This window comes from Typopeltis vanoorti, chromosome 5, assembly GCF_054136105.1.
Source record: "Typopeltis vanoorti isolate ZY-2024b chromosome 5, IOZ_Tvanoo_1.0, whole genome shotgun sequence".
In the NCBI taxonomy this organism is placed as follows: domain Eukaryota; kingdom Metazoa; phylum Arthropoda; class Arachnida; order Uropygi; family Thelyphonidae; genus Typopeltis; species Typopeltis vanoorti.
In genome coordinates, this window is record NC_143553.1 from 149043356 (window position 1) to 149069303 (window position 25948).

The window sequence follows — 25948 nt, forward strand, 5'->3', positions numbered from 1 at the left end:
TAGGCTTTCAATATTAGCTTCACCCTCCCTATTCACCAGACTAGGGCCCATCTGACTATTTTATATTCCCAAATTTAAAGAAACACTTGAAAGGAACAAAATTTACCACAGAGAATGAAGTCATATCTGCAGCTGAGGACTGTTTGTGCAACAAGGGAAAGACTTTTTTCTCATAGGATTGCAAACGATGCAGTAGTGCTGTAACAAGCATATAACACTTGTATAATGTGTAAGTTACATGGTTCTATTTCAATTCCTTCATGCTGATTATCACTCAGCATACCATCATAAAAGTTGGTTATAGAGCGTGGATAGTGGCAATCCTACAGCCATGTCTTCTGTTTGTAATTACAATTTATTTGGCCACACAAAGTAACCAGAGCACATAGTATATGTGCAAAGAGGGCTGTGATATCTGGCAAAAATTTGTCCTTCAAAAAAAAAAAAAAAAAGAATAGTATTGAATGGATCATTTGTGAAAAGGGAACATACATCAAAACTGACTAATAAATCACTAAGGCTGAAATATCAAGTGATTAATTTGGTTTATGTTAAATTAAAATTATTGCTCCAGTATAGTATCCCCATTATTTTGCCATAATGATGCTGATTACCTTGTAACAGTGAAGGAATTGTTACTTATCATCACTCAAAAAATAATCCTATCAGTATTGTCAGGTAGCACAAATGTGAAGTGTACATATAGATAAAATGAATTATCTTTTTAACTATAAACTATACTTGAAATAAATTAAGGAATAACAAATAGTAAAGAATTATCATGCAACATGAAGGCAATTATTAAAGAATACAAATAATGACAGTATGATACTAGAAATATTGCATAGACATTCTGAGATGTCTGGTTTTATTACTAAGTGTTTTTTACATCTCTCACCCCCCCACACACAGATTATTGGTTCACCATAATTAACATTATCAGTGATTCAGATTTCATTATTTTTGCATTTATAATAAGTGAATGATGGAAAAATTGTTCCCAAAAGGAAGAATAACATAAAGAACAAAAGATTTTTTTAAATTATGAATAATTTTGAATAAAACGTGATTCTTGAAAGTTTTGGCAGTGTTTTAATTTTAAATCTGCTAATCCAATTTCATGTTTGATGAAGTCAAACCTAACCATATATAAATATTAAGGATACTGTCTAAAGTTACTTGGAATAACTTTCGTTTATATTGTTATTAACTGTATCACCTCTGTTAAATTATAAACATCACTGTGGTTCTTCAGCAGCTGGACAAATTCATTTTCAGTGTGATGAAAAAAATTGAAAAAACAAACCTCTTATATTATCCTTCCCTTGACATATTCGGCTCAGTGGCTTGTCACAGTCCAGTATAAACTGCTTCATATAAACTTAATTAATGCCATGATAGTGCATTGCTTGTGTTCTATGGCCAGTTTGTCTGTTGCAAGGAGGAAGAAGCCACCTCACTTTCTCCATGTGAGACTGGCTAACTCACCATTGATTGAAAAATTCTTATGAAGGTTTCTCACATTCTAGATAAGATCTTCATGAAGACAAAAGCACTCAGAGTCTAAACACTCAGAACACTGAATTTTTAAAGAAAACATAGATATTTATAACATCATTAAACTTCTAAATTAAGCATGTGCAAGGATGCTTGCATGAGTATTACATTAGATAAGAATAAGGATCTGTAAGTTGTTCAACTGGCACATGCAGACTGCAGAAGTGAGTACGCCAAAAGAATGCAGATAACTTATTATGTCTAATGAATGCAAGGAGTATTAAAACAAAGGGGTAAAAGTTTGTTGCCTTGGTGAACATGTTGGGGGCCTTATATTGCAGTCACTAAGTGAGACCTGGCTATCAGAGCAAGATATACTAACTGGCAGATATTAAGCATAAAGAGTACAGTAATTTTTGGAAGGATAGACAGGGAGATGAGGTGATCTGGTGGTAATAAAATTGTTTGGTTTAAGTCCAGTTAGGGAGTTAGAAAGTCCAGTTAGAAAGTTTTTTCATCTGGCAGTGAGTTTGAAGCCATCTGGTGTAAGGTGGGAGTCCAACAATAGCAAATACATGATGGGGTACTGTTATAGACCTAGTGGATTGGATTAGTTACTAGTGACAATGAAATGCATTACCAAATGCAGATGATAAGTGCAAAACAATCAATCATCTTGAATGAGTTTAATTATTCAGCAATTGATTGGGTAGTGGTAAAATCTCATGAGATGAATGAAACCAAATTTATTGAGCTATTGAGAGACAACTTCCTCCAGCAGCATGTGATAGAAGGAATTCAAGATCAAAGAGATTTAGATCTAATTGTAGTGTCACAGAGGGTTTCACTTAAATATGTGATGTTTCTGCCCCCATTTGGTGACAGTGATCATGCTGTACTGAGGAAATGGTTAAATTTATGGATGTTCCATTCAGAAAAGGTTACGTACTGAACTATAAAAGAGAAAATTATAACCAGGTGAGGAGTATATTCTGTCCCATGGTAATTGATAGATGGGAAGGATATCAGCATTGCATGGGAAGCATTTAAAATTACTTAAATGATGTAATATCAGAATGTGTCCCTAGAGTTGGGAGAATAAATAGGGTAGGAGCGAAATGGATGTGCAGTCTTATTAAGAAAAAGATGATATGGAGGGAATATTGTGTGCATAAAGATGAAATACAGTTGGATAGAAAGCTAAATAGGAGTATGAAAAGAAACTGGCTCTGAAAGCTAAAGATAACCCAAAAGAATTCTGTTATTATGCTGATATCCTGCTTGATCCCTTTTGCTGAATTCTTATTCAGTTTGTGCAACAGCTTTAGTACTTCCTCCTCATCATCACTGAATAAAGAACTTCAGGTGTATGAGGAGGAGGAAGTACTTAAGCTGTTGCACAAACTGAATAAGAATTCAGCAAAAGGGATCAGTGGGATATCAGCATGGATGCTAAAAGAGTGTTTTGCTGAACTAGCTGTTCCTTTGATCAGGCTATATAATTTGAGTATCAGAGCAGGAAAGATTCCATATTGGAAAGAATGTATGATAATCCCATTGTGCAAGAATGGTGCAAATGCTGATGTGCCTAACTATTAAATTATCAGTATGTCTGGTATGGTGGTGAAGATTTTGAAAAATTTGCTAAGAGATTACATACAGAAATGGATTGACAGAGAATCTATACCTTGTAATGAACAGCATGGATTTACTAAGGGAAGGTCATGTTTGAACAACTTTGCTTACTTTTTCTAATAATGTTACCTTCAGTTAGACAGGTGATATGGATTCACCATGATACTTTTGGATTTTGCTAAAGCTTTTGATAGAAATACAACATGGAAGACTGTAGCATAAATTGAAGACATAACTGTAGCATAAACTGAGAGGAGACCTCCACATAGCCTTTAAAGGAATGCGGAGAACTGACCAGGGCTTCTGACCTAATGTCCAATCCTCACCTTCTCGTCGTGCACCCTGCTGGGTATCTACTTTGATACTGAACGAACGAGGATGGGCTGGCAATTTGGGATTTAGCCGACCAAATTGTATTCTTATTGGTTAAACCAAAACAAAAAATAAAAAATGATGGTACAACATGACAAAATTTCATGTCAGCTGGGGTGTCGCCCGGTTAAACAAGGCCCCCGTTGTTTTCGCCAGGGAACCAGGGCGAACAGCGAAAAAATTTGTTCCAGTCAGCTACTGGAACAAATCTGAAAACAAACCCCAAATCAACATCACCAGAGTTAAAGATCGGTACTATCAACGTAAGAAGCCTGAATGGCAAAGAAATGGAGCTAGCTGAGGAATTAGATAAGTACCAGATCGACATAATAGGGGTGACTGAAACAAAAAAGAGAAAAACTGGTGAGATCTTTCTAAGCAATAAATACAAAATGTTATATTCAGGCAATGACAATCAAGGAAAAGAAGGAGTAGCCATAGTATTCAACACAAAATACGAGGCTAATCTTCTTGAATGGCAGTCAGTCTCAAGTAGAGTAATGTGGGCAAATATGACAATGGGGAACTGGACAATGAGACTTATTTGTGCCTATGGTCCCACAGAAGGTTCTACTAAGAAGTGGAGGAATTTTTTGACGCCTTAGAAAAAGCAACCGACACAATGAAAAAGGAAAGGTTGGTCCTTGTTGGGGATCTAAATAGCAGAGTAAGAAATGATTGTGAGACATACAAAAATATTTTGGGAAAATTTGGAGAAAAGAGCAAAGCTAATAATAATGGCAAATATCTGTTGGATTTCTGCTCAGGACATGGACTGGTTATTACTAACACCATGTTCCAACATAAAAATGTACACAAATTCACATGGAGAGAAGAGGCTAGGAATAAGAAAAGTCTCATTGACTATGTTATTGTTGATAGTGATGTTTTCCTCCTGGTGCAGGACACCAGAGTGTACAGAAGATTTGAAATTGGAAGGGATTACTATTTAGTTTTGAGCAGGATAAAATTGAATTTCATATTGAAAAGAATAATATGTAAGAAAGTTTTAAAGCGAATGAAAGTTGAGCAGCTCTCAGATGTGAACTGTAGACTAAAATACAGAAAGATTATTGAAAAGAAAATGAAAGAGTTTGAGAACAGGAATCAAACCTTGGAGATTCTGTGGCAAACTCTGAAGAAAACATTGATTGATTCTGCCAGAGAGGCATGTGGTGAGGTTGTGTGCAAGGATAAAAAAATCAGAACTCCCTGGTGGACACAGGAAGTTAAAGAGGCAGTGAAGGAAAAGAAGAAAGCATATCAAAAGTTCCTGTCATATAAGTCAGCTTTTACTCTTACAGAATACAGAGACAAATGTAAGAAAGCTAAACAGTGTGTAAAACTAGCTAAACAAAAGTCATGGGAGGACTTTGACAAGAATATAGAAAATAAATATGAAGAAGGTAGCAAAATATTCTGGAGATTGTTGAAGAAGCTTAGGAATGGAGGAAAGAGTGCTGTAAAAGGAGTTAGAGATGATAAAGGTGACATGAAAACGGGAGAAAAAGATATCCTTGAAGTATGGAGTAATTGTTTTGAAAAACTGCTAAATGAAACAAGCAGTGATGACAGCACAGTGGTAAAAAACACTGACCAGGCATGCAGTCAGGAATACATATCCATACTTGAAGTAGAAAAAGCCATCAAAGGCTTGAAATGTGGAAAGGCATCAGCAGTAGATGATATTCGACCAGAAATGCTGAAGTATGGTGGTATAAGAGTCTTACGGTGGTTGCACTGCATAGTTCAGAAAGCCTGGACAGAGGGACGAATTCCCAATGATTGGAGTAGAGCTCTCATAGTACCCATATATAAAAAGGGAAATAAAACTGAATGTGAGAATTACAAAGGTATTTCTCTACTGAGTGTTCCTGGCAAGATCTATGCAAGTATACTTGAGAAACAGTTGAGAAGAATTGTGGAAGAAAAGCTTGGTGAAGAACAAGCTGGATTCAGGCCAAATAGAGGCTGCCAAGATCAGATCTTCACTTTACGACAAATAGTCGAGAAAGCATGGGAATATAACAAAGAGCTGTATTTAAGTTTTATCGATTTGGAAAAGGCATATGACAAGGTGCCGAGAGAGAAGCTATTCAATATGCTGCAGTTATATGGTGTCAATGGGGCATTATATCAAGCAATACTTAGTCTTTATTTGAGTTGTAAGTCAGCAGTTAGAATTGAAGGAAGTACAGGAAGATGGTTTAATGTTAAATCTGGTATGAGACAAGGATGTGCATTATCCCCTCTGTTATTCATTATCTATATGGATCACATTATGAAGGAAAGTGGTATTAAACCTGATATCAAAATTGGAGATGTTAATGTCAGCTCTTTGCTTTATGCGGATGATGTTATACTTCTAAATAAATTCGCTACAAGTCTGCAAGATTCTCTGACTAAATTGAATAGTTTTTGTAATAGATATGGTATGAAGGTCAGCAATAAAAAGACAAAGACAATGAAAATAGGCAGAATCATTGAAAATGTCAACTGTGTTGTGAATGGAGAACCTGTGGAACAAGTAAAACATTTCAGCTACTTAGGCACGATTTTTACTGAAGATGGTAAATTAAATATAGAAATAGACAACAGATTCAGCAAAGCTGGTATGGTGGGAAGTCAATTGAATAAATTCATATGGAATAAGAGAGAAATTAGTCGGAACACTAAATTAGCTGTATACAAGACAGTGTTCAAACCAGTTATAACTTATGGATCTGAGAGCTGGGTCAGAAGTAAAACACTTGACCAAAGACTAGAAACCGCAGATATGAGAGTCCTGAGAAAGATTAGAGGCGTGAACAGATGGCATCAGTGGCGATATCATATTAAAAATGAGGATATTAGGAAAGAACTTGACATTGTCAGCATCCAGGAATGCGTTAGCAGAGCTAATCTCAGGTGGTATGGTCACTTAAATAGAATGGGGGAAAGATTAGCAAAACAAGTGTTCTCTGCCAGGTTGGCAGCAAAACGACCCAGCGGAACACCAAGATATAGGTGGATTGATACGGTACAAAGTGCCTTAGACGATAGAAATATAAGATCTGATAATGTTGGAGTCTTGACAAGTAACAGACTGATTTGGAGGAAAATTGTAGATAGGAAGTTAGTAATGATGTAATTTTTTCATGTAGTACTGTCATATCCTGTACACCCTTTGACGGTACAATGCAGGAATTTGATGATGATGATGATTACCATATTTTAGTAAAACTTAAGTTTAATATAAACCAGTGGCAGTCCGTACATAAGCACTGCAACACTGCAGCACCCCCAAGGAAAAAATTAAATTTTGTTTGTGTTTATAAATAATAACAATGCTTACAACATTATATAAATACAGTACAACATGTTAAAGGTTACAGCTTATGTTTTGACATTGATTGAATAGTTAATAATTGGAATTGTTCGATTAACGCTTTAGATTACAAAACAAATGCACTGCGATCTAATGCCGATATTCATTTGCGCTTGTCATTGCACGTTACGTCATTCCCACACTGCTCAAACGGCAGTGTATTTTTAGTATGCTTATGCGCCTTGTTTCTGTGAGATATGAAATGTTTATTATTGGTGCGTGGTGAACTCTTTTTTGTAAATCTTATTTTATTTTGTTAAAATAACATATAATTATTTATTTATTATAGATACAAGACTGAATTATGACGAGTGTCACTGTTGAAAATGTGAAAAGAATAATATATATTTTCAATTATCGTTACACGAAACAAATTCACTGCGATCTAACGCCGATATTCATTTGCCTTGCCGTTGCATGTTACATCATTAGATACACTGCTGCTTGGGCAGTGTATCTTAGGCCTGCGCTTGTTATTTCTGTGAGATATAAAACGTTTATTATTGGCGCGTGTTCGTGGTGAACTTTTTTTTGTAAATCTTATTTTATTTTGTTAAAATAACACATAATTATTTATTTATTATAGATACAAGGCTGAATTATGATGAGTGTCACTGTTGAAAATATGAAAAGAATTATATTTTTTCAATTATCGTTACACGAAACAAATGCACTGCGATTTAATGCCAATATTTCTGTGTACTTGTCATTGCTATTGACATGAAACTTTTATTATTGGTGTTTGTTCGTGGTGAGGATGAAATATTTTTAATAAAAAAATTTTTAATATGTAAATTTATTTATTAATAAATTTGTTACTGATTAGGAAAAAAAAGTGTTTTTTTTTTTTTTTTTAATATATATACAGCACCTCCCACTTAAAATTTTCACCGGCCGCCACCGATATAAACCAAACTAATCACTCAACATTTCGACTTTCATATCAAGGTCATCATCTGGAGTACACACACACACACACACACACACACACACATATATATATACACACACACACACAAAGAAACAAGCTGTGTTACAATCTTCATGGTATGCTGAAGTCACAGTAATTTGGTCAACCATTAAAACTACTCGCCTGACCTCTGGTGGACAAAAAATTTACTACATCAAAGCTAGAGTCCAGTTATTATTATCTATTTGGTTACAAATCATTAAGATATATATTAAGCTAGAGAGTAACATACTCTCACATAATTACTCACATAAATTAGAAGAAAACAAGTATGGATGGTGGCTAATAAGAGCCGAAATTATTGCTTAGAGCTCCTAAAGTAAGGGTTTGCTGGAAAACTTAGAGAACTTAATGTGTGCCATTCAAATTCTTGGGATTTTTATGCCACGATTATTGTTAAGATTTGGATGATTGATCAAAATTTCACAGTCTTCTTTAAATTTGGATTCATACCAGGTTTTTGTATCATGTAAGGAACAGGTACCTTTCCAATCATTTTGGTGTTGGGTGTTAATAGCAGGAATTGAGAGGCCTGCTTTATCAAAATTGTTAAATTTAATGAGTCATTTGAACTATCAGTATGTCTTGCATGGTGGTGAAGATTTTGAAAAATTTGGTAAGAGATTACATACAGAAAAGGATTGACAGAGAATAATTGGGGTGGAAAGAGGGGAAAATAGTTCCACTGCATAAAGGAGGTTCCAAGACTACTGTTGAAAATTACCGGCCGATCAGCATATCAGGAATTGTTGTCAAGGTCTTGGAGGATCAAGAGGAAAATACAAGATTGGATAGATGAAAATGGGATACTGTATGGGAGACAGCATGGTTTTGTGAAGGGTAGATCATGCCTCAGTAACTTGCTCGCATTCTATAACACAGTGACGGCTGAACTGGATAAGGGTAACGGGTTTACAGTGATTCCACTGGACCTTGCTAAAGCCTTTGATAGGATATCATGGAATTCTAATCAGTAAACTGCAGCATATGAGAATGGATATAGGGTTGGTGAAATGGATAGGAGCATGGTTGATGGAGAGATATTAGAGAGTGGTTTATTCAGGAGTAGAGTCCAAAAGATGGCCTGTGACTAGTGGTGTGCCGCAGGGTTCTGTTCTTGGACCACTACTGTTTAATTTGTTCATTAACAATATAGGAAAGGAACTTCTGAGAGGAACTGTGCATCTGTTTGCAGATGATGCAAAGTTGGGTAGAGCAATAGTGAATGCTCAGGATGTCAAAATTTTGCAGGATGATTTGGATAGTTTGGAGGACTGGGCTAAGGAGAATGGATGTTAATTTAATGTGGAAAAATGTAAGGTTTTGCATTTTGGGGTAAAAAGATTAGCAGCAGTATATCACATTGGTGGAACTGTATTCCAGGAGATTGACGAGGCCAGGGATTTGGGAGTGTTGGTGGATAGGGAGTTGAAGTTTAGGAGACACATCGCAAAAGTGGAAAAATCAGCTCATCAAATCACTTGGTTTCTGAAAAACACTTTAACGAGCAGAGACAAACAGGTTATTATTCCTCTGTATCGAGCCTTGATAAGATCCCATCTAGACTACTGTGCCTAGATATGGGTGCCAGGGTTTCTTCTTGATGGGGAGGAGGTGGAGAGGATCCAGAGACAGGTGACCAAGATAATAGCAGGACTATGGAATGAACCTTATGAGAACAGGTTGAAGATTTGTGGGCTGCAGAAATTGGTTGATAGGCAGAAAAGGGGTGATATGATTGAGACATTCAAATTACTGAAAGGTTTCTATAAGATTAATTCAGAAGATATTTTTGAGAATAGGACTGGTAGTAGGAGGACTAGGGGCCATTCATGGAAGCTTGGTAAGAGTGTGGTTAGCAAGGGTGTTAGAGCTAGGTTTTTCACTTGGAGAGTGGTAAATGAGTGGAATAAGCTGCCAGAGTCTGTTGTGGGTGCCATGACTGTAAATGAGTTCAAGGTGAAGTATGATAGATACTGTGTGAATGTTGAATAGTTGTTCTAGACATGATGTTGGGCCTCCCTCGATGAATCTAAGGACTCCTTGGAGCTGACCGTAATAATAATAATACTTTGTAATGAACAGCATGGATTTACTAAGGGGAGGTCATGTTTGAGCAACTTTGCTTTTTTTTGGGATCGAGAGTGCCAGGGGAACGGTCGTATATTCAGGGAGCTCCCGAAAGCTAAGTACAATTTTGAATGGAAATCAGAATAAATGTTAAAAATCATAACGTAATATTGTCTAAATTTGGTAGCTTGTTGTGTCTGTGTGATTTTGGTGTAAATTCCGTAAATTAATTTAGTCTTTAACGATACGTTTCATATATTTGAATATGGCGCCAATGCGACGTAAGATAATGGCGTCCAAAAATACGACGCCATTGTTCAAAAACTGTAGTGTGAGAGAGTTTGTCCGGTGTGATGTGTGTGGAATGTATGCATTCCCGAATGAGTCTGGAGTATGGGTTGAAAGTGATAGTGGTGGGAGAATGTGTAGAAAGTGTATGCAAAGTGAGGAGTCGAAGTATGTGTCAGGTTGTGAGACAGTTATGGTCGAAGAAAGCCAGAATGCGAGTGAAAATAGTGGCTCGATAGGGAATTGCGGTGTACAAGATGGCAATGTGAGCGGTGATCTAAGAAAGAGTGAGAGCAATTATACAGAAAGAGAAAATGGTTTGAATGATAAAAAAAATGAGGAATTATTTGTAGGAAGTGAGATCGCTAGGCTGCGCGCAGTGATACAAGATGCGCAGCGGCAATTAGAGAACCTGCAAAACTCTTTCCAGAGTGATTCGGCTAACGGAAATAAACAGCGTGGGCGAGTTTCCGAAATGAAGGAGAGAGTATTGTATGGTGACTCGCTATTAAGAGGAGTAATAGATGGGAGTGTAACTAAATCGTACTTGCCGGGTGCGAAATTTAAGGATGTAAGTGAGAGCATTAGAGTGCAAAAACAGAGGGTGAAAGAAATAACTATTGTGGCTGGTACGAATGAATTGAAAGGTGATAAATTTTTTGTGAGAGAGGACTTGAAAGTATTGTTAAAGGTAGCGAAAGAAAAGAGTGACAGAGTTAGAATGGTGAGTCTGTTACCGCGGTATGACAGAGAGGAGTTTAGAAGGAGGGCCATAATCGCAAATGATATTATGCGCAGGTTATGCGGACGGTGTGGTGTGGAATTTGTGGACGTGTGGAATGAGTTTGATGGGCGAAAGGACTTATACAAGATGGATGGACTGCATTTGAATGGACTTGGTGTGCGGAGACTGGAAAAAGTGTTGCTGAATGAAGTGAAAATGGATGTGCAAAACCAGGGAAACTAGAACTACCAAGGAGGGGGGGAAGTGGATATCCAGACATCAGTGAGACAGTTGAGTGTAAAAATGTATATAATGTACCTGAGCCAGCAATACGGACAAAAAATGGGAATGGGATATTTAGAATAACGCATCAAGATAGGGGTGGGACAAAGGGAACACTGCAATTCATGTATACTAATGCCAGGAGTATTAAGAACAAGAAGGAAGAATTTTTGGCCTTGATTGGCTCTTCCTGGCCACAGGTTATTGGCATTAGTGAAACATGGCTGACGGAAGATGATATAGTTAGTGGGATAGAATGTGTAGGTTATAGTATGTTTAGGAGGGACAGAGAGAATAAAATTGGGGGAGGGGTGTTATTGATGAACTGCAGCCAAGGAGAATTGAAGTATTGCAGGATAGTGAAAGGAGCTCATTTGAGGCTATTTGGTGTGAGATTGATACTGGCAGAATAAAATATACAGTTGGGTGCTGCTATAGACCAGGTGATGGAATAGATGGTGGAGATGGTATGCATAAACAAATTGATGAAATGAGTGGAAGGAGGGTAATTATTATGGGGGATTTCAACTATGGTAACATTGATTGGAAGGAGGAGAGGACACATGTGAGGAAGGAAATGGATTTTATTCAATTATTAAGGGATAACTATCTGAAACAGCATGTAATTGAAAATACTAGGGGTGTGAGAGTGCTTGACCTGGTAATAGTATCTGAGAATTTGACTGTAATGAATATGACCATGTTGCCACCTATTGGTGAGAGTGATCATAAGGTCTTGACCTGGGAGGTGGCTAAAGGTGTGAAATTTGTGATTAAGACAGGGTATATGTGGAATTACCGTGTTGGCAAGTATGACAAGCTTAGGAGATTGCTTGGATCAGTGCCATGGCATGTACAACTGCAAGGGCTGGACGTCGATAGAGCATGGGAAGTGATCAAAGAGCATTTACAAGAGGTTATGGCTGATTGTATACCTAAGGTCCGAATAGTGAAACAAGGAGGGGTTAAATGGATGAATAACACCATTAAGCTTGAGCTGCAAAAAAAGAAACAACTATGGAGGGAATTTAAAGAAAGGGGTGACCTGCAGGCACACGAACGGTATAAAGTACAGGCTAGAAGGGTAACGAGTGTGGTAAAAACAGCAAAAGCCGATTATGAAAGGAAACTAGCTATGCAAGCAAAAGAGAATCCCAAACAGTTCTTTCAATATGCTGCAAGCAAGAGAAAAACTATACATGGCAAAATGATTTTAAGGAATGATGATGGTAAAGAGTTCACTGAACCAGTCGATATAGTGGAGTTACTGAGCGCGCACTTTGCAAAAGTATATCATCCAGGTGGTGACGTTGAAAAAATGAAGGAACCATTAGTTTATATGGGAATTGTGATGAATGAAGTGGAGGTAAATAGTCTATTACAGAACCTTAATGTGAATACATCTGTGGGATTGGATGGTATACCGGCACGGGTCTTGCATGAAGCGGCTAATGAATTATCAGTGCCCTTGACCATGTTGTTTAATCTGAGTCTCAGGTCTGGCTTAGTCCCGAAGGCGTGGAAAGAGGAGAAAATAGTTTCACTGCATAAAGGAGGATCCAAGACTATGGTTGCAAATTACCGACCGATCAGCATATCAGGAGTCGTTGTCAAGGTCTTGGAGAAAGTAGTCAAGGGAAAAATACAGGAATGGATTGATGAAAATGAGATACTGTACAGAGGACAGCATGGCTTTGTGAAGGGTAGATCATGCCTCAGTAACTTGCTCAAGTTTTATAACAGGGTGACGGCTGAACTGGATAAGGGAAATGGGTTTACAGTGATACTGCTGGACCTGGCAAAGGCGTTTGACAGGATACCACATGGAATTCTAATCCGTAAACTACAACATATGGGAATGGATATAGGGTTGGTGAGATGGATAGCTGGGTGGTTGATGGAGAGATATCAAAGAGTAGTTTATTCAGGAGTAGAGTCCAAAAAACGGCCTGTGACTAGTGGTGTGCCACAGGGTTCTGTTCTTGGACCACTGCTGTTTAATCTGTTCATTAACGATATAGGGTATGGTCTAAGTGGGACAGTTCATTTGTTCGCTGATGATGCAAAGTTGGGTAGGGCGATAGTGAATGCAGAAGATGTCAAAGTCTTGCAAGATGACTTAGATAGATTGGAGTTCTGGACTAAGGAGAATGGATGTCAATTTAATGTGACAAAATGTAAGGTTTATGCATTTCGGAGTGAAAAGATTAGCAGCAGTATACCACATTGGTGGAACTGTACTCCAAGAGATTGATGAGGCCAGGGACTTGGGAGTGTTGGTGGATAGGGAGATGAAGTTTAGGGGACACATTGCGAAAGTAGCTAAATCAGCTCATCAACTCACTTGGTTGTTGAAAAATACCTTGACGAGCAGAGAAAAACAAGTTATTCCGAGCCCTGATAAGACCTCATCTCGACTACTGTGCCCAGATTTGGTCACCTCGGTTCCTTCTTGATGGGGAGGAGGTTGAGAGGATCCAGAGGCGAGTGACTAAGATGATAGCAGGTCTATGGAATGCACCATATGAGAACAGGTTGAAGATTTGTGGGTTGCAGAAACTAGTTGATAGGCGAAAAAGGGGAGATATGATTGAGACATTCAAGTTGCTAAAAGGATTCTATAGGATTAATTCAGATGATATTTTTGAGATCAGGACTGGTGGTGGGAGAACTAGGGGACACCCATGGAAGCTGGGCAAGAACGTGGTTAGCAGGGGTGTTAGAGCTGGGTTCTTTACTTTTAGAGTGGTAAATGAGTGGAATAAGCTGCCAGAGTCTGTTGTGGGTGCTATGACAGTGAGCGAGTTCAAGGCAAGGTATGATAGATACTGTGAGAATGTTGAACAGCTGTGTGAACATGATGTTTAGGGCCTCCCTCGATGAGTCTAAGGACTCCTGGAGTAGCCCGTGGTAATAATAATAATAATAATAATAATAATGTTACCTTTCTTTTCTGCGGATAGGAATTGTGCATCCAGTTTCACCAATATAAGGTGAAAGAAGAGTTGAATATGTGTTTTAATTTTATAGGTGGTTTAAGATTGTAATGGTGTAGAATTCTATTTATTTTATCTGATAACCCTTTAATGCATGGGATATCTATGGTTTTATTGTAATCTATATTAGGTGCATTTATTGATGAAGTTTTACAAACTTTATTCTGATATTTTTGCCATAGCCATGTCCTTCAATTCTGCCATTTAATAATATGTTTGGTAGTCTTTCTGGATTCATTCTTGTCCAAACCTGCTTAGTTGGCTCTTTTTAAGTGCTGTAATTATTGTTTCTTTAAAGTTAAGTTCTTCTCTGACTTTTTCATTTGTTTTTCTTTCTGTCCAGTTTGTTCTATTGATTTTTCTTAGGCATTTCATTTCAAAAGCATTGAATTTATCCATTTCTTTTTTAATTAGGATCCAGCATTCTGAGCCATAGAGTACTGTAGGAATTATCATTGTTTTATATATCTTTAATTTGACTTCTTTGCTTAATCTTTTATTGTTCCACATTTTTTGTAGTCTGCCCATCGTTACCCATCCATTATTGATTCTGTATTTTATGGTTTCGAAATAGTCTAGATCTTCAGGGAATCGTTGATCCTAGGTAATTGAATTGCTTTACTTGTTCTATATTATTATTTCTTATTTTCATTTGGATTGCTTCCCTTTTTCTTCCTAGGAAGAAAAAGGGATAAGAGTTAGCATGTATAGGTAATATTATTATTATACAGGCATCTCCATGGAGTCAGAAGATTCATTGTAAGAGATCCATTATTCCCACACAATACCACTCTTGTTAACCACACTCATACATTTTCCACTGGAGACCCTCCCTTCTTGCCATGTACTCAAAAAAGTCTTCGGTGTCAATCCTCTAAAACGCCATTAACAGCTTAAATGCTTCTTGTCACTTGCCTCATCCTCTCCACAACGTCTTCATCCCTACAGAATCTAGGAGTCCAGATATGGCCTTATTAAAGTCTTATATAGTGGAACAATAACCTCTCTATTCCTGCTTATCAGTGTGTTCTTCAACAACCATGTAATTTGATGTGCTGTTTTGATTACTTTTGCAATATGTCCTCTATTGCATAACCTGTATAACAATTCCCCAATCACTCCCAAGTCTCTGGCCTCATCAGTTTCCTGCAGTTCAGTTCCATCGGTGTAGTACACAGCTTGTGATCCTTTCCAAAGTACATCATCTGACACTTGGCCAAATTAAACTGGCAGCAATTTACTTTCCTTTATTTAAGTCTTCTTGCAGTCTCTACATCACCTTCATTTACCATTGCACTTCCCTCGCTCCAATAGAAATACTGGAGAGTTGAAGTGGCTTACAAAGAGGTTCTATGTTTGGTCTCAAGAGCAGGGTTTCAGATTATGTAACAAAAATGAAATTAAAAATAAGAAGAATAAAAAAAAACCTTTCCTCACCCATAGTACTCATATGCAGTACCATCGACAGGGTGTAGCATAGGGGCAGCCTGCCTCATGGCACCGCTTAATAAGGGAGCATTCAGCCATATTGCAGTAGGCGCTGTCACTATGCTAACAATTCCTGTCAGTGTAGCAATTGCGGAAAGAGATTTTTCCAAGCTTAAATGGATTAAAAATTATTTGCGAACAGCAACGACCCAAGGAAGATTGGTTGACTAGCAACTATATCAATAGAGGCAGACATAACTTATAATTTAAATTTAGAAGAGCTTATAAACAGTTTTATTGTGCGATATCTCCATAGAGCAGACATTTAATTAATATTATTATGTAATTGTGTTGCATTAATTTTTCTTATATTTTTGTCTTATAATCCATCAGAGGTGATATTTAATTGTTTGCCTCAGAGTGCGATCTAATCTGGTGACTGCCCTGTTCATATGCCATAGGTTTATTACCTTTCTTGGATGAGAGTTACATAAAAAAAGAAGTAATTCATATTTGTCTCTGCATATGCATCAAGTTCTTTATGTGTTTGCACTAACAGTAGAATACTGACATTAAACATTAAGTTTGAAATTTGAGGTAGACTTAAAACTATGATTTATTCAGTGAGGCTCTATTAATTATCATAGTTGATTGTATTTTATTATATCCTCACATCTCTAGACACCAACCAAAAGATTCTCGAAGCAGCAAAGCTGAATGTACTGCCTGTGAGACAATGATTCCCGATTGGTAAGTCATCAACATATTAGCATAATTTTTATACAAAAATTTGTGTTTCTTCTATAGGGAAAATGAATCATTAAAAATCATTAAATATTGTTTTTATTATAGAACTTTTGCTTTTGCCTCAAAATTTTTGCTGTTCATCTGAATAAAAATATTGCATTTGGCTTACTTTCTAGTGTAAAGACACTTTTCTTGATTACTTTTTAATTTATAATAAAGTTAGTAAATGTTAGCATAATAATTAGTTATAATTTTTAATTCATTATGACAAACTGTCATACTACTTTATGCCCAAATATTTCATATGTTTCATGAAGTACAAAAAAAAAACTGGTGTACTGTCTATCTGATAGTAATATTATCTTTCTCTTTAACAAAATGATAGTATCAGCATATAAACATTAACAGTTTCCTGAAAGGCTTAGGGAGAATTGCACATTTTTGTGCACCTGTATAACAATCACAGAAGACAATTCCCACAGTTTCCCTGGCATCAAAGACCTAACTATACTAAGAAATAAAATCAGACCAAAAGTGAAAGCTTCTTTTTTTTTTGGAACTTGGGCTTTTGTTTTAATATCTAACATGAGTTGCTGAACCAATTGTTGACTAATAGTTGTGTAAACATGCTTAGGTGTTGGCAGTTATTCAGCTTAGATGTACCACTACTCAATAACACCAAGAACAGAATAAATAAAGTATGTATTCATCATCATCATCATCATCATCATCAAATTCCTGCCATGTACCCTCAAGGGGTGTACAGGATATGACAGTACTACATGAAAAAATTACATCATTACTAACTTCCTACCTACAATTTTCCTCCAAATCAGTCTGTTACTTGTCAAGACTCCAACATTATCAGATCTTATATTTCTATCGTCTAAGGCACTTTGTACTGTATCAATCCACCTATATCTTGGTCTTCCTCTGGGTCGTTTTCCTGCCAACCTGGCAGAGAACACTTGTTTTGCTAATCTTTCCTCTCCCATTCTATTTAAGTGACCATACCATCTGAGATTAGCTCTGCTAACGCATTCCTGGATGCTGACAATGTCAAGTTCTTTCCTAATATCCTAATTTTTAATATGATATTGCCATTGATGCCATCTGTTCACGCCTCTAATCTTTCTCAGGACTCTCATATCTGCGGTCTCTAGTCTTTGGTCAAGTGTTTTACTTCTGACCCAGCTCTCAGATCCATAAGTTAAAATTGGTTTGAACACAGTCTTGTATACAGCTAATTTAGTGTTCCGACTAATTTCTTTCTTATTCCATATGAATTTATTCAATTGACTTCCCACGATACCAGCTTTGCTGATTCTGTTGTCTATTTCTATATTTAGTTTACCATCTTCAGTAAAAATTGTGCCTAAGTAGCTGAAATGTTTTACTTGTTCCACAGGTTCTCCATTCACAACACAGTTGACATTTTCAATGATTCTGCCTATTTTCATTGTCTTTGTCTTTTTACTGCTGACCTTCATACCATATCTATTACAACAGCTATTCAATTTAGTCAGAGAATCTTGCAGACTTGTAGCGGATTTATTTAGAAGTATAACATCATCCGCATAAAGCAAAGAGCTGACATTAACATCTCCAATTTTGATATCATGTTTAATACCACTTTCCTTCATAATGTGATCCATATAGATAATGAATAACAGAGGGGATAATGTACATCCTTGTCTCACACCAGATTTAACATTAAACCATCTTCCTGTACTTCCTTCAATTCTAACTGCTGACTCACAACTCAAATAAAGACTAAGTATTGCTTGATATAATGCCCCATTGACACCATATAACTGCAGCGTATTGAATAGATTCTCTCTTGGCACCTTGTCATATGCCTTTTCCAAATCGACAAAACTTAAATACAGATCTTTGTTATATTCCCATGCTTTCTCGACTATTTGTCATAAAGTGAAGATCTGATCCTGACAGCCTCTATTTGGCCTGAATCCAGCTTGTTCTTCACCAAGCTTTTCTTCCACAATTCTTCTCAACCATTTCTCAAGTATACTTGCATAGATCTTGCCAGGAACACTCAGTAGGGAAATACCTCTGTAATTCTCACATTCAGTTTTATTTCCCTTTTTATATATGGGTACTATGAGAGCTCTACTCCAATCATCGGGAATTCGTCCCTCTGTCCAGGCTTTCTGAACTATGCAGTGCAGCCACTGTAAGACTCTTATACCACCATACTTCAGCATTTCTGGTCGAATATCATCTACTCCTCCTGATATTAAAAACCTGCAACTAAAGAGCACAAACATCTTGTCACAATACACAGACAATTAGTGTTTGAAATAGTTTTCAAACTGTATTACACAACAGACAGAAAAACTAAAATTCTAAAGCACTAAAATAATAATAATTATTATTATTATTATTATTATTATTATTAAGACCTCCAGGAAGGCCACATACTACATGCACCAGCTATCATACTTATTCTTAAATTCATTCGCACTGCTTGCACTCACAACATCCAATGGCAATCCATTCTAATCATGCACCACCCTATGAGAGAAAACTCTAGCCCTCACCCCTTCTTAGTGGCATTCATTCTCAGCTTCCAAGGATGCCCTCCATAAATTGAAAAATTCTATCAACTGAAATCCTGTATGACCCTTTCAGAAGTTTATAAATCTCAATCATATCACTCCCTCTTTCTTCTATTTGCTAGTGTCTACAAATTCTCAATCTATCTTCATATTCAGTATTCCATAATCCTGATATCATTTTTAAACACTCTCCTTTCCATACTCTCTCTTCAGTATATCAGAATCACAACGACAACCAGGAGACTTGACCTGTGCACAATAGTCCAAGTGAGGTCTTATCAAGGCTTTGTGAAGAGGCAAAACGACATCATTATCTTTACATGTAAACATTTGTTTCAGCATTGCAATTATCTTTTGAGTTGTATTTGCCATGTTTGCTACATGGCCCCTAAACTTCAACATACTATCTACTAATGCTCCAAGATCCCTAGCCCTATCAGTTTCTTTAAGCATAATCCCACTAATATAATATGACATTGAATATCTAATCACACGAAGTGAATGACTTTACATTTAATGGCATCGAACTGACATCCATTTTCCCATGCCCACAATTCTAGCCTTTTATTATAGTCTAGCCAAGTAAAAAATAAACTTTTGAAAATCTCATCTTGACAACCTCTATTTGACCTGCATCCAGCTTATTTTTCTCGCAGTTTCTCTCCTACAATTTTTCTCAACCTACTTTCAGGGATGCTTGCATAAATCTTAGCTGGAACATATGTAGAGAAACTCCTTTGTAATTCTCACATTCAACTTTATTTGCATTTTTATATTAGGGATCTATGAGAACTCTATTCCAATCATCTGAAATTTGACCTGACCAGGCCATTTGAATTATGCAGCGTAGCCACTGCAAAACTTTTATACCTCCGTATAAAAGTTTTGCAGTGGCTTATTTAAGCATTTCTGGTTGAATATCATCTATCCCAGCTACCTTTTCACATTTCAAGTTCTCAATGACTTTTTCTACATAAGTATTCATACAAGGGTGGTCTGAAAAGTTCTCGACCTAACAATGAAAAAACGAATTTATAATTTCAGAATTATTTTTGTTTCTTAACATAATCTCCCTTAACACTAATACATTTATTCCAGTGCCATTATCCTGTCCCTGTAGTGGTTCTCAGTAAGATCTGCAAAATACTCTTCTACAGCTGCAATCACCTCTTGAGTCGAAGAAAAATGCTGATCAGCGAGGAAGAGTTTTAGTTTTGGGAAGAGATAGAAGTCAGAGGGAGCCAACTCTGGGGAATAGGGTGGATGTTCCAACAATTCATAGTGTAGATCTCTTAATTTTCCCATTGCCAAAACATGTGGGCAGGTGCATTGTCCTAATGAAAGATTATTTTTTCTTCTGCAAACCAGGTCTTTTCTCACGAATTTTTTCCTCTAGTCTGGTTAAAAGATTGGAATAATATTTCCCTGTTATTGTTTTACCCTTTTCAAGATAATTAATAAACAAAATGCCTTTAGCATCCCAAAACACCGATGCCATGACCTCTCTTTCTGATGGAACCAACTTTGTCTTCTTTGGCACTGAACAACTGGCTTCTGCCCACTGTTTTGACTGCTATTTGGATTCTGGTGTGTAATGGTGAATCCAAGTCTCCTCATCCGTAGTAATAAATCGACGCACAAAATCAGTTTTATTCTTGTTAAAACGTTCCAAGCACTGTTCAGAGATTTTCATGAAAGTGTGTTTTTGATCTGCTGTGAGCAACCACGGCAGTCATCTTTCCAAAGCTTTTTCATTTGCAATTCTTCATGCAAAATATATCCTATACATTCTTTTGAAATGCCTATAGTCTTAGCAATGTCACGCACTTTGACTCGCTGGTCATCCAATACCACATCATGCACTTGATCAATGATTTCTGGTGTTGTTGCTCTCTTTGAACGTCCTTCAAGTGGATCACCTTCAAGGCTGATACAGCCATGTTTAAACTCAGTAGCGCATTTCTTAATTGTAAAAAATGAAGGAGGAAGTGTGTCCATAATCTTCTATGAACTTCGAATGAATTTCGTTTACTGTTAAACCTTCTTTTACAAAGAATTTTATAGCCGCACGATACTTAATTTTATCCATTTCAAGGGATACAGACAACACTTTTGTTTCAGACAGCTGTCTGAAGCATAAGCTGTATATGTATAAAACAAACTCCTTGATAGAATGACTTGCAATTTCACATGGATGCTTATGACAGATGTACCAACTTAGGAAAAAAAAAATCTTGCCGATAATGTTGCCATCTATGGCCGAGGCTGAAAACTTTTCAAACCATCCTCATATGTATTCCTGTTTGCATTTCTCTTAAAAATTATCTACTATGGTTCTGTCACTGCTTATCTCATTTAACAATCTTTCAAAGTAATTACTCCTAGGTTATCCTTATCTTCCATTTTCATATCACTTTTACAATATTCTTCACTCCATTTCTAAGCTTTTTCAATAGCTTCCAGAACATCTGGCTTCTGATAAAATGCATCAAAGTTGCCTGATATCATTTGGACAACCTCTTAGCTCACCATTTTCTTTTTCATGTGATGATAGTAACTCTTTGGTAAATTATATGGTTGTATCTGGAATGCCTGCATAGTTCAAATAATGATTGGTTAGCTTAACAGAAACCTCAGTTAGAGGTGCCACTAAAAGGCATTTGGAAGGAATCTGATGCTTTGTAAAGAGAAGAAAGAAGCCTCTGTACTCTCTGACTAGGCTGGAGTCGAGTGTTGCTCCAGTTATCCATCTGTCTAATACTGATAGTGTTAAATGTCAAACTCAAGTTGCTATGTAATGAAGTAATGAAGAATAGTAATGAAGCTATCACATGGCTTCATTACTATTCACATTATGATATTATGCCTATCCTACATTACGATAGTAGGATAGGCATAATATATGGCAATTCCATGATTCAGTGTGTTTAGAGTAACATGTTCGAAGAGTGCTTTCCCAGTGAAACAATGGAGAGGGTGACTAGAAATGAGGAGGAGAGAAGGTGGAGGAGTGATAGTAATGGCTTGAGGGACAGCATTAATTGGGTGGCAAAGGATATGAGAGCAAGGGTAGAGACTGTGCAACAGAAAAGTGTGAGCAGTAGGATAGTGGGTCTACTTTCTCACTTTATCAATGCAGAGTTAAGCAGAAGAGTGGTGATAATGAATTATATGATTGCAAGAATGTGTAGGAAGAGAAGTTTAGAATATGTTGATATTTGAGGTGCATTTGATGGTAGAAGAATGCTGTATGCAAAAGATGAGTTGCATCTGAATAGGAAGGGACACAAGCTTTTCGATAAGTTGCCGTTCTCTGATCAAGGAGAAATGTTTGGACAGGGAAACTAGAATTGATATGGTTGAGAGCAGGACGTATTGGGAATAAGAAGGATTTAGGTAGGAGGAAAGTTGTAGAATTGGTGGTAATATAGAGGAAGGGACTGGGGAAGGTGTTGAGGAGAAGTGATGTCCATAAGATTTATAAAACCAGAAATGATTTCTTACAAGCGTTACTTCATATGTTTGTTTACTAATGCCAGAAGTATTTGAAATAAAGGGAATGAAATTGTTGCATTGATTGAGTTTATTCACCCTAAAATTGTTGGTATAAGCCAGACAAGGTTGGATGATGACATCCTGACAAGGATAGAGATGAACAGATATGATATTTTTCATGAAGACAGACAGGGAAGAAAGGGAGAAGGAGTACTATTGATGGTAGCAGATGAGTTATGCCCATCTAAGTTGGATTTGCAAGGTGCAGATAATGGCTGTGGTTTTGAGGCAGTATGGTTTAAGGTGGAGGTGAACAGGGAAAATGAATTTCTAAAGTTTTTGAAAGACAATTACCTTAGGCAATTACCTATATACGTAATGAAGGGCACACAAGGATCAAGAGTTGGAATGGAACAGATGAGGCTTATTAGTTCTCTGGATTGGAGATGGCTGTCTGATAGGCATCAGCAAGTTGTCTATGGAGGAGCACTATCCCAGAAGAGGAAAGTTACTAATGGTGTACCAAAAGAGTCTGTTTTGGATCCATTGTTGCTGTTTAGTTTCTATGTAAATGATATTTGGAGAGGTCTGAATGGTGATATGCAATGTTTGCAGATGATGCAAAGTTGGGAAGCACTATCAGGAGTAGAGCAGATTCTGTGACTTTGCAAGAGGACGTAATACACTGTCTGAATGGGTAAATGATTGGGGATGTCAATTCAATGTTGCAAAGTGTAAGGTTTTGAAATTTGGGAAACAGAGATGGGATGTAGAGTACACAGTTGGTAGAAATATCTTGGAAGAGGTAGAGGAGATGAGCGATCTGGGAGTGATTTTGGACAAGGACCTAAAATTTTGGGGCCATATTGCTAAAATTGTGAGGATAGCACAGCAGATAATGTGAATGATACAGAGGGCACTGCCTTGTAAAAGTAAGGATGTTATGGTTCCCTAGTATAAAGCTTTGATCAGGCCACATATGGATTACTATGCACAGATTTGGTCACCTGATTTTCAAAAAGATGAAGATGTATTGGAAAAGGTCCAGAGATGACTGACTAAGGTGGATTTTGGTCTCCTGAATGTCGAGTATTAAGTAGATTGAGAAAATGCAATTTGCAGAATTTGGTAGATAGCAGGAGGAGAGGGGATATGATCAAGACATATAAGCTGTTAAGAGGTTATTACCAGATTAATGTCGGAGTTTTGCATAGATTGGGTGAAGATGGGGGGGGGGGGGAACAAGAAGTCATCCCAGGAAAGGAACCTGTATAAGGAGAGTGTGAGCAAGGGGGATGAGGATCAGGTTTTTTGCATGGTGAGCACAGACAGTGAGCATGTTTAAGGCAGGTATGATAAACTCTGTGTGTGTGCGTATGTGTGTGTGTGTGTGTGTGTGTGTGTGTGTGTGTGTGTGTGTGTGTGTGTGTAACAATGGGACCTCCCACAATGAGTCTTAGACTCCATGGAGGTAAGATTATAGAAGATAATATCAGCAAGGTAGCAAAATGTTATTATTATTATAAAACCTCCATGGAGGTTTTATAATAATATGTCATTTTATATTGCATTCTTTAGGGTGTGTTTAATTTTTCATGAGTCAGTGTCAGTATCAAAAGAATGCAATATAAAATGACACTATGAGACAAGGCATGCGTCCAATTTCGATCACCTTCAAGGGCAGCTTTGTGTGGACAAAGTGAACCATCTCCAAATCGATTTAGGGCATTGCCAATTTATTTGCTAGGAGCTTTCTGTATGCTTTCTATTTTTTCAGGACTGCTTCTTTAACTTTTTGTGTCCCTTGTAGTTATTTTTCTATCCTTTCAGAAAACTTCACTACATTCCTCCTTAGCTGAATCAATCAATGTCTTTTTCAGAGTTTGCCTCTGAGATTCCAACGTTTGGTTCTTGTTTTCAAACTGTTTAATTTTTTCTTGAATACTGTTAGTATAGTTGAATCTACAACAGGGGTCTTCAACGGAGCTCTTTGCTGTGGCCTGCCAGCCATTTTGAAAAAATAACTATTTAACATTAAAACACAATTAAATAAAAAATAATTTCATTGAAGCCCGCGGGCCACTATGCTATACTGTGGTATTTAGAATTATAAGATGCTTTCCAGATTCACAAGGAACGCTGTGCATTTGATACTTTACATAAAATCCTATAAAAATAAATATTAAATAGACATGCTTCTTCAGCTATCTACCAGTGCTAAGCATTATTACTTAAGTACTAGTACTAATACTAACGTTGCAGGTAGTTTGTTCGAGTGCACTGTCTAGTGCCTTCCAGATACATCGCGAAGGTTCTCGATACTTCGTTATTTTCATATAAATACAAGAGGATCTCATCCACAGTTAGTCAGTCATGAACATTGTGATATTCATGTATAAGCGCACACAGGTTCATCGTGTTAGCCATAGCCTATTGTGGTTTTACATTGCCAGACTTTTTTCATTAGTGTGAGACATATTCAGTGGATAACAACCATTACACGGCCATTTTGGATCATTTTTTGGGTTCACCTTCCATCACTGTGACATCTACAAGTCTTAGTGTAAATCAACTGATTCTTGTCGGGTTTTTAATGAAAAGTGGACCAATTTGTACTTTTTTGTGCCAATCGACGATAAGCCAGTGTGTTTAATTTGTCGTGAGTCAGTGTCAGTATCAAAAGAATACAATATAAAACGACACTGTGAGACAAAGCATGCTTCCAATTTCGATCACCTTCAAGGGTGGCTTTGTGTGGACAAAGTGAACCATCCCCAAATCGATTTAAAATGCCAGTAGGGTACGTTTAAAAGGCAGAGGGAAGAGAGTGAAGCATGTGTCAAAGTAAGTTATGTAATAGCTGAAAAAATTGCTAAAAAATCAAAAGCCTTCTTGGACAGCGAGTTTGTGAAAGAGTGTGTCATCGCTGCTGGGGATATTCTGTGCCCAAATAATAAGGAAGTGTTTAAAAAACCGAGTTTGTCTGGGGTAACTGTAGCACGATGTGTCGAAGAATTTGCCAATGACATTGAAGGAACTTTAAAAAAATGGTAGTCCGAATTTACATCATATTCACTTGTTTTAGATGAGAGCACAGATATGAAGGATCTGCAGGACTGGCTATCTTTGTTCGTTGCATTGATCAACAATTCAATGTGACAGAAGAACTGCTAGTGCTCGTATCTATGAAGGGAATGACAAAAGGCACTGATATTCTTGAAGCTGCCAAGAAAACGCTCCAGCATTTCGACCTGAGCTTAACCAACCTCAAGGGTGTGGTAACTGATGGTGCCCCTGCTGTGGTGGGAAAGAACAAAGGGTTTGTTGCGCTGCTCTGGAAAGAACCGGAACTAGAAGGAAAAGATTTCATCCGTTACCACTGTTTAATCCACCAGGAGAATTTGTGCGTGAAAACTATTGGATTTGAGAATGTCATGAAAGTTATTGTGACAATTGTCAACATTATTAGGGCAAGAGGATTGAATCATCGTCAATTCC

General features: G+C 37.1%; 1 protein-coding gene across 1 annotated transcript in view; it reads left to right on the plus strand.

Annotated features, from left to right (window-relative positions):
• The window catches only part of Oseg4 (intraflagellar transport protein Oseg4), a 377419-nt gene that overhangs the window by 345129 nt on the left and 6342 nt on the right, over positions 1–25948 (plus strand). Inside the window, exon 32 of the mRNA XM_090392828.1 lies at positions 16311–16379. Within this exon, the coding sequence (XP_090248954.1) occupies positions 16311–16379 (69 nt within the window). The remainder of the gene's footprint in view (positions 1–16310; positions 16380–25948) is intronic.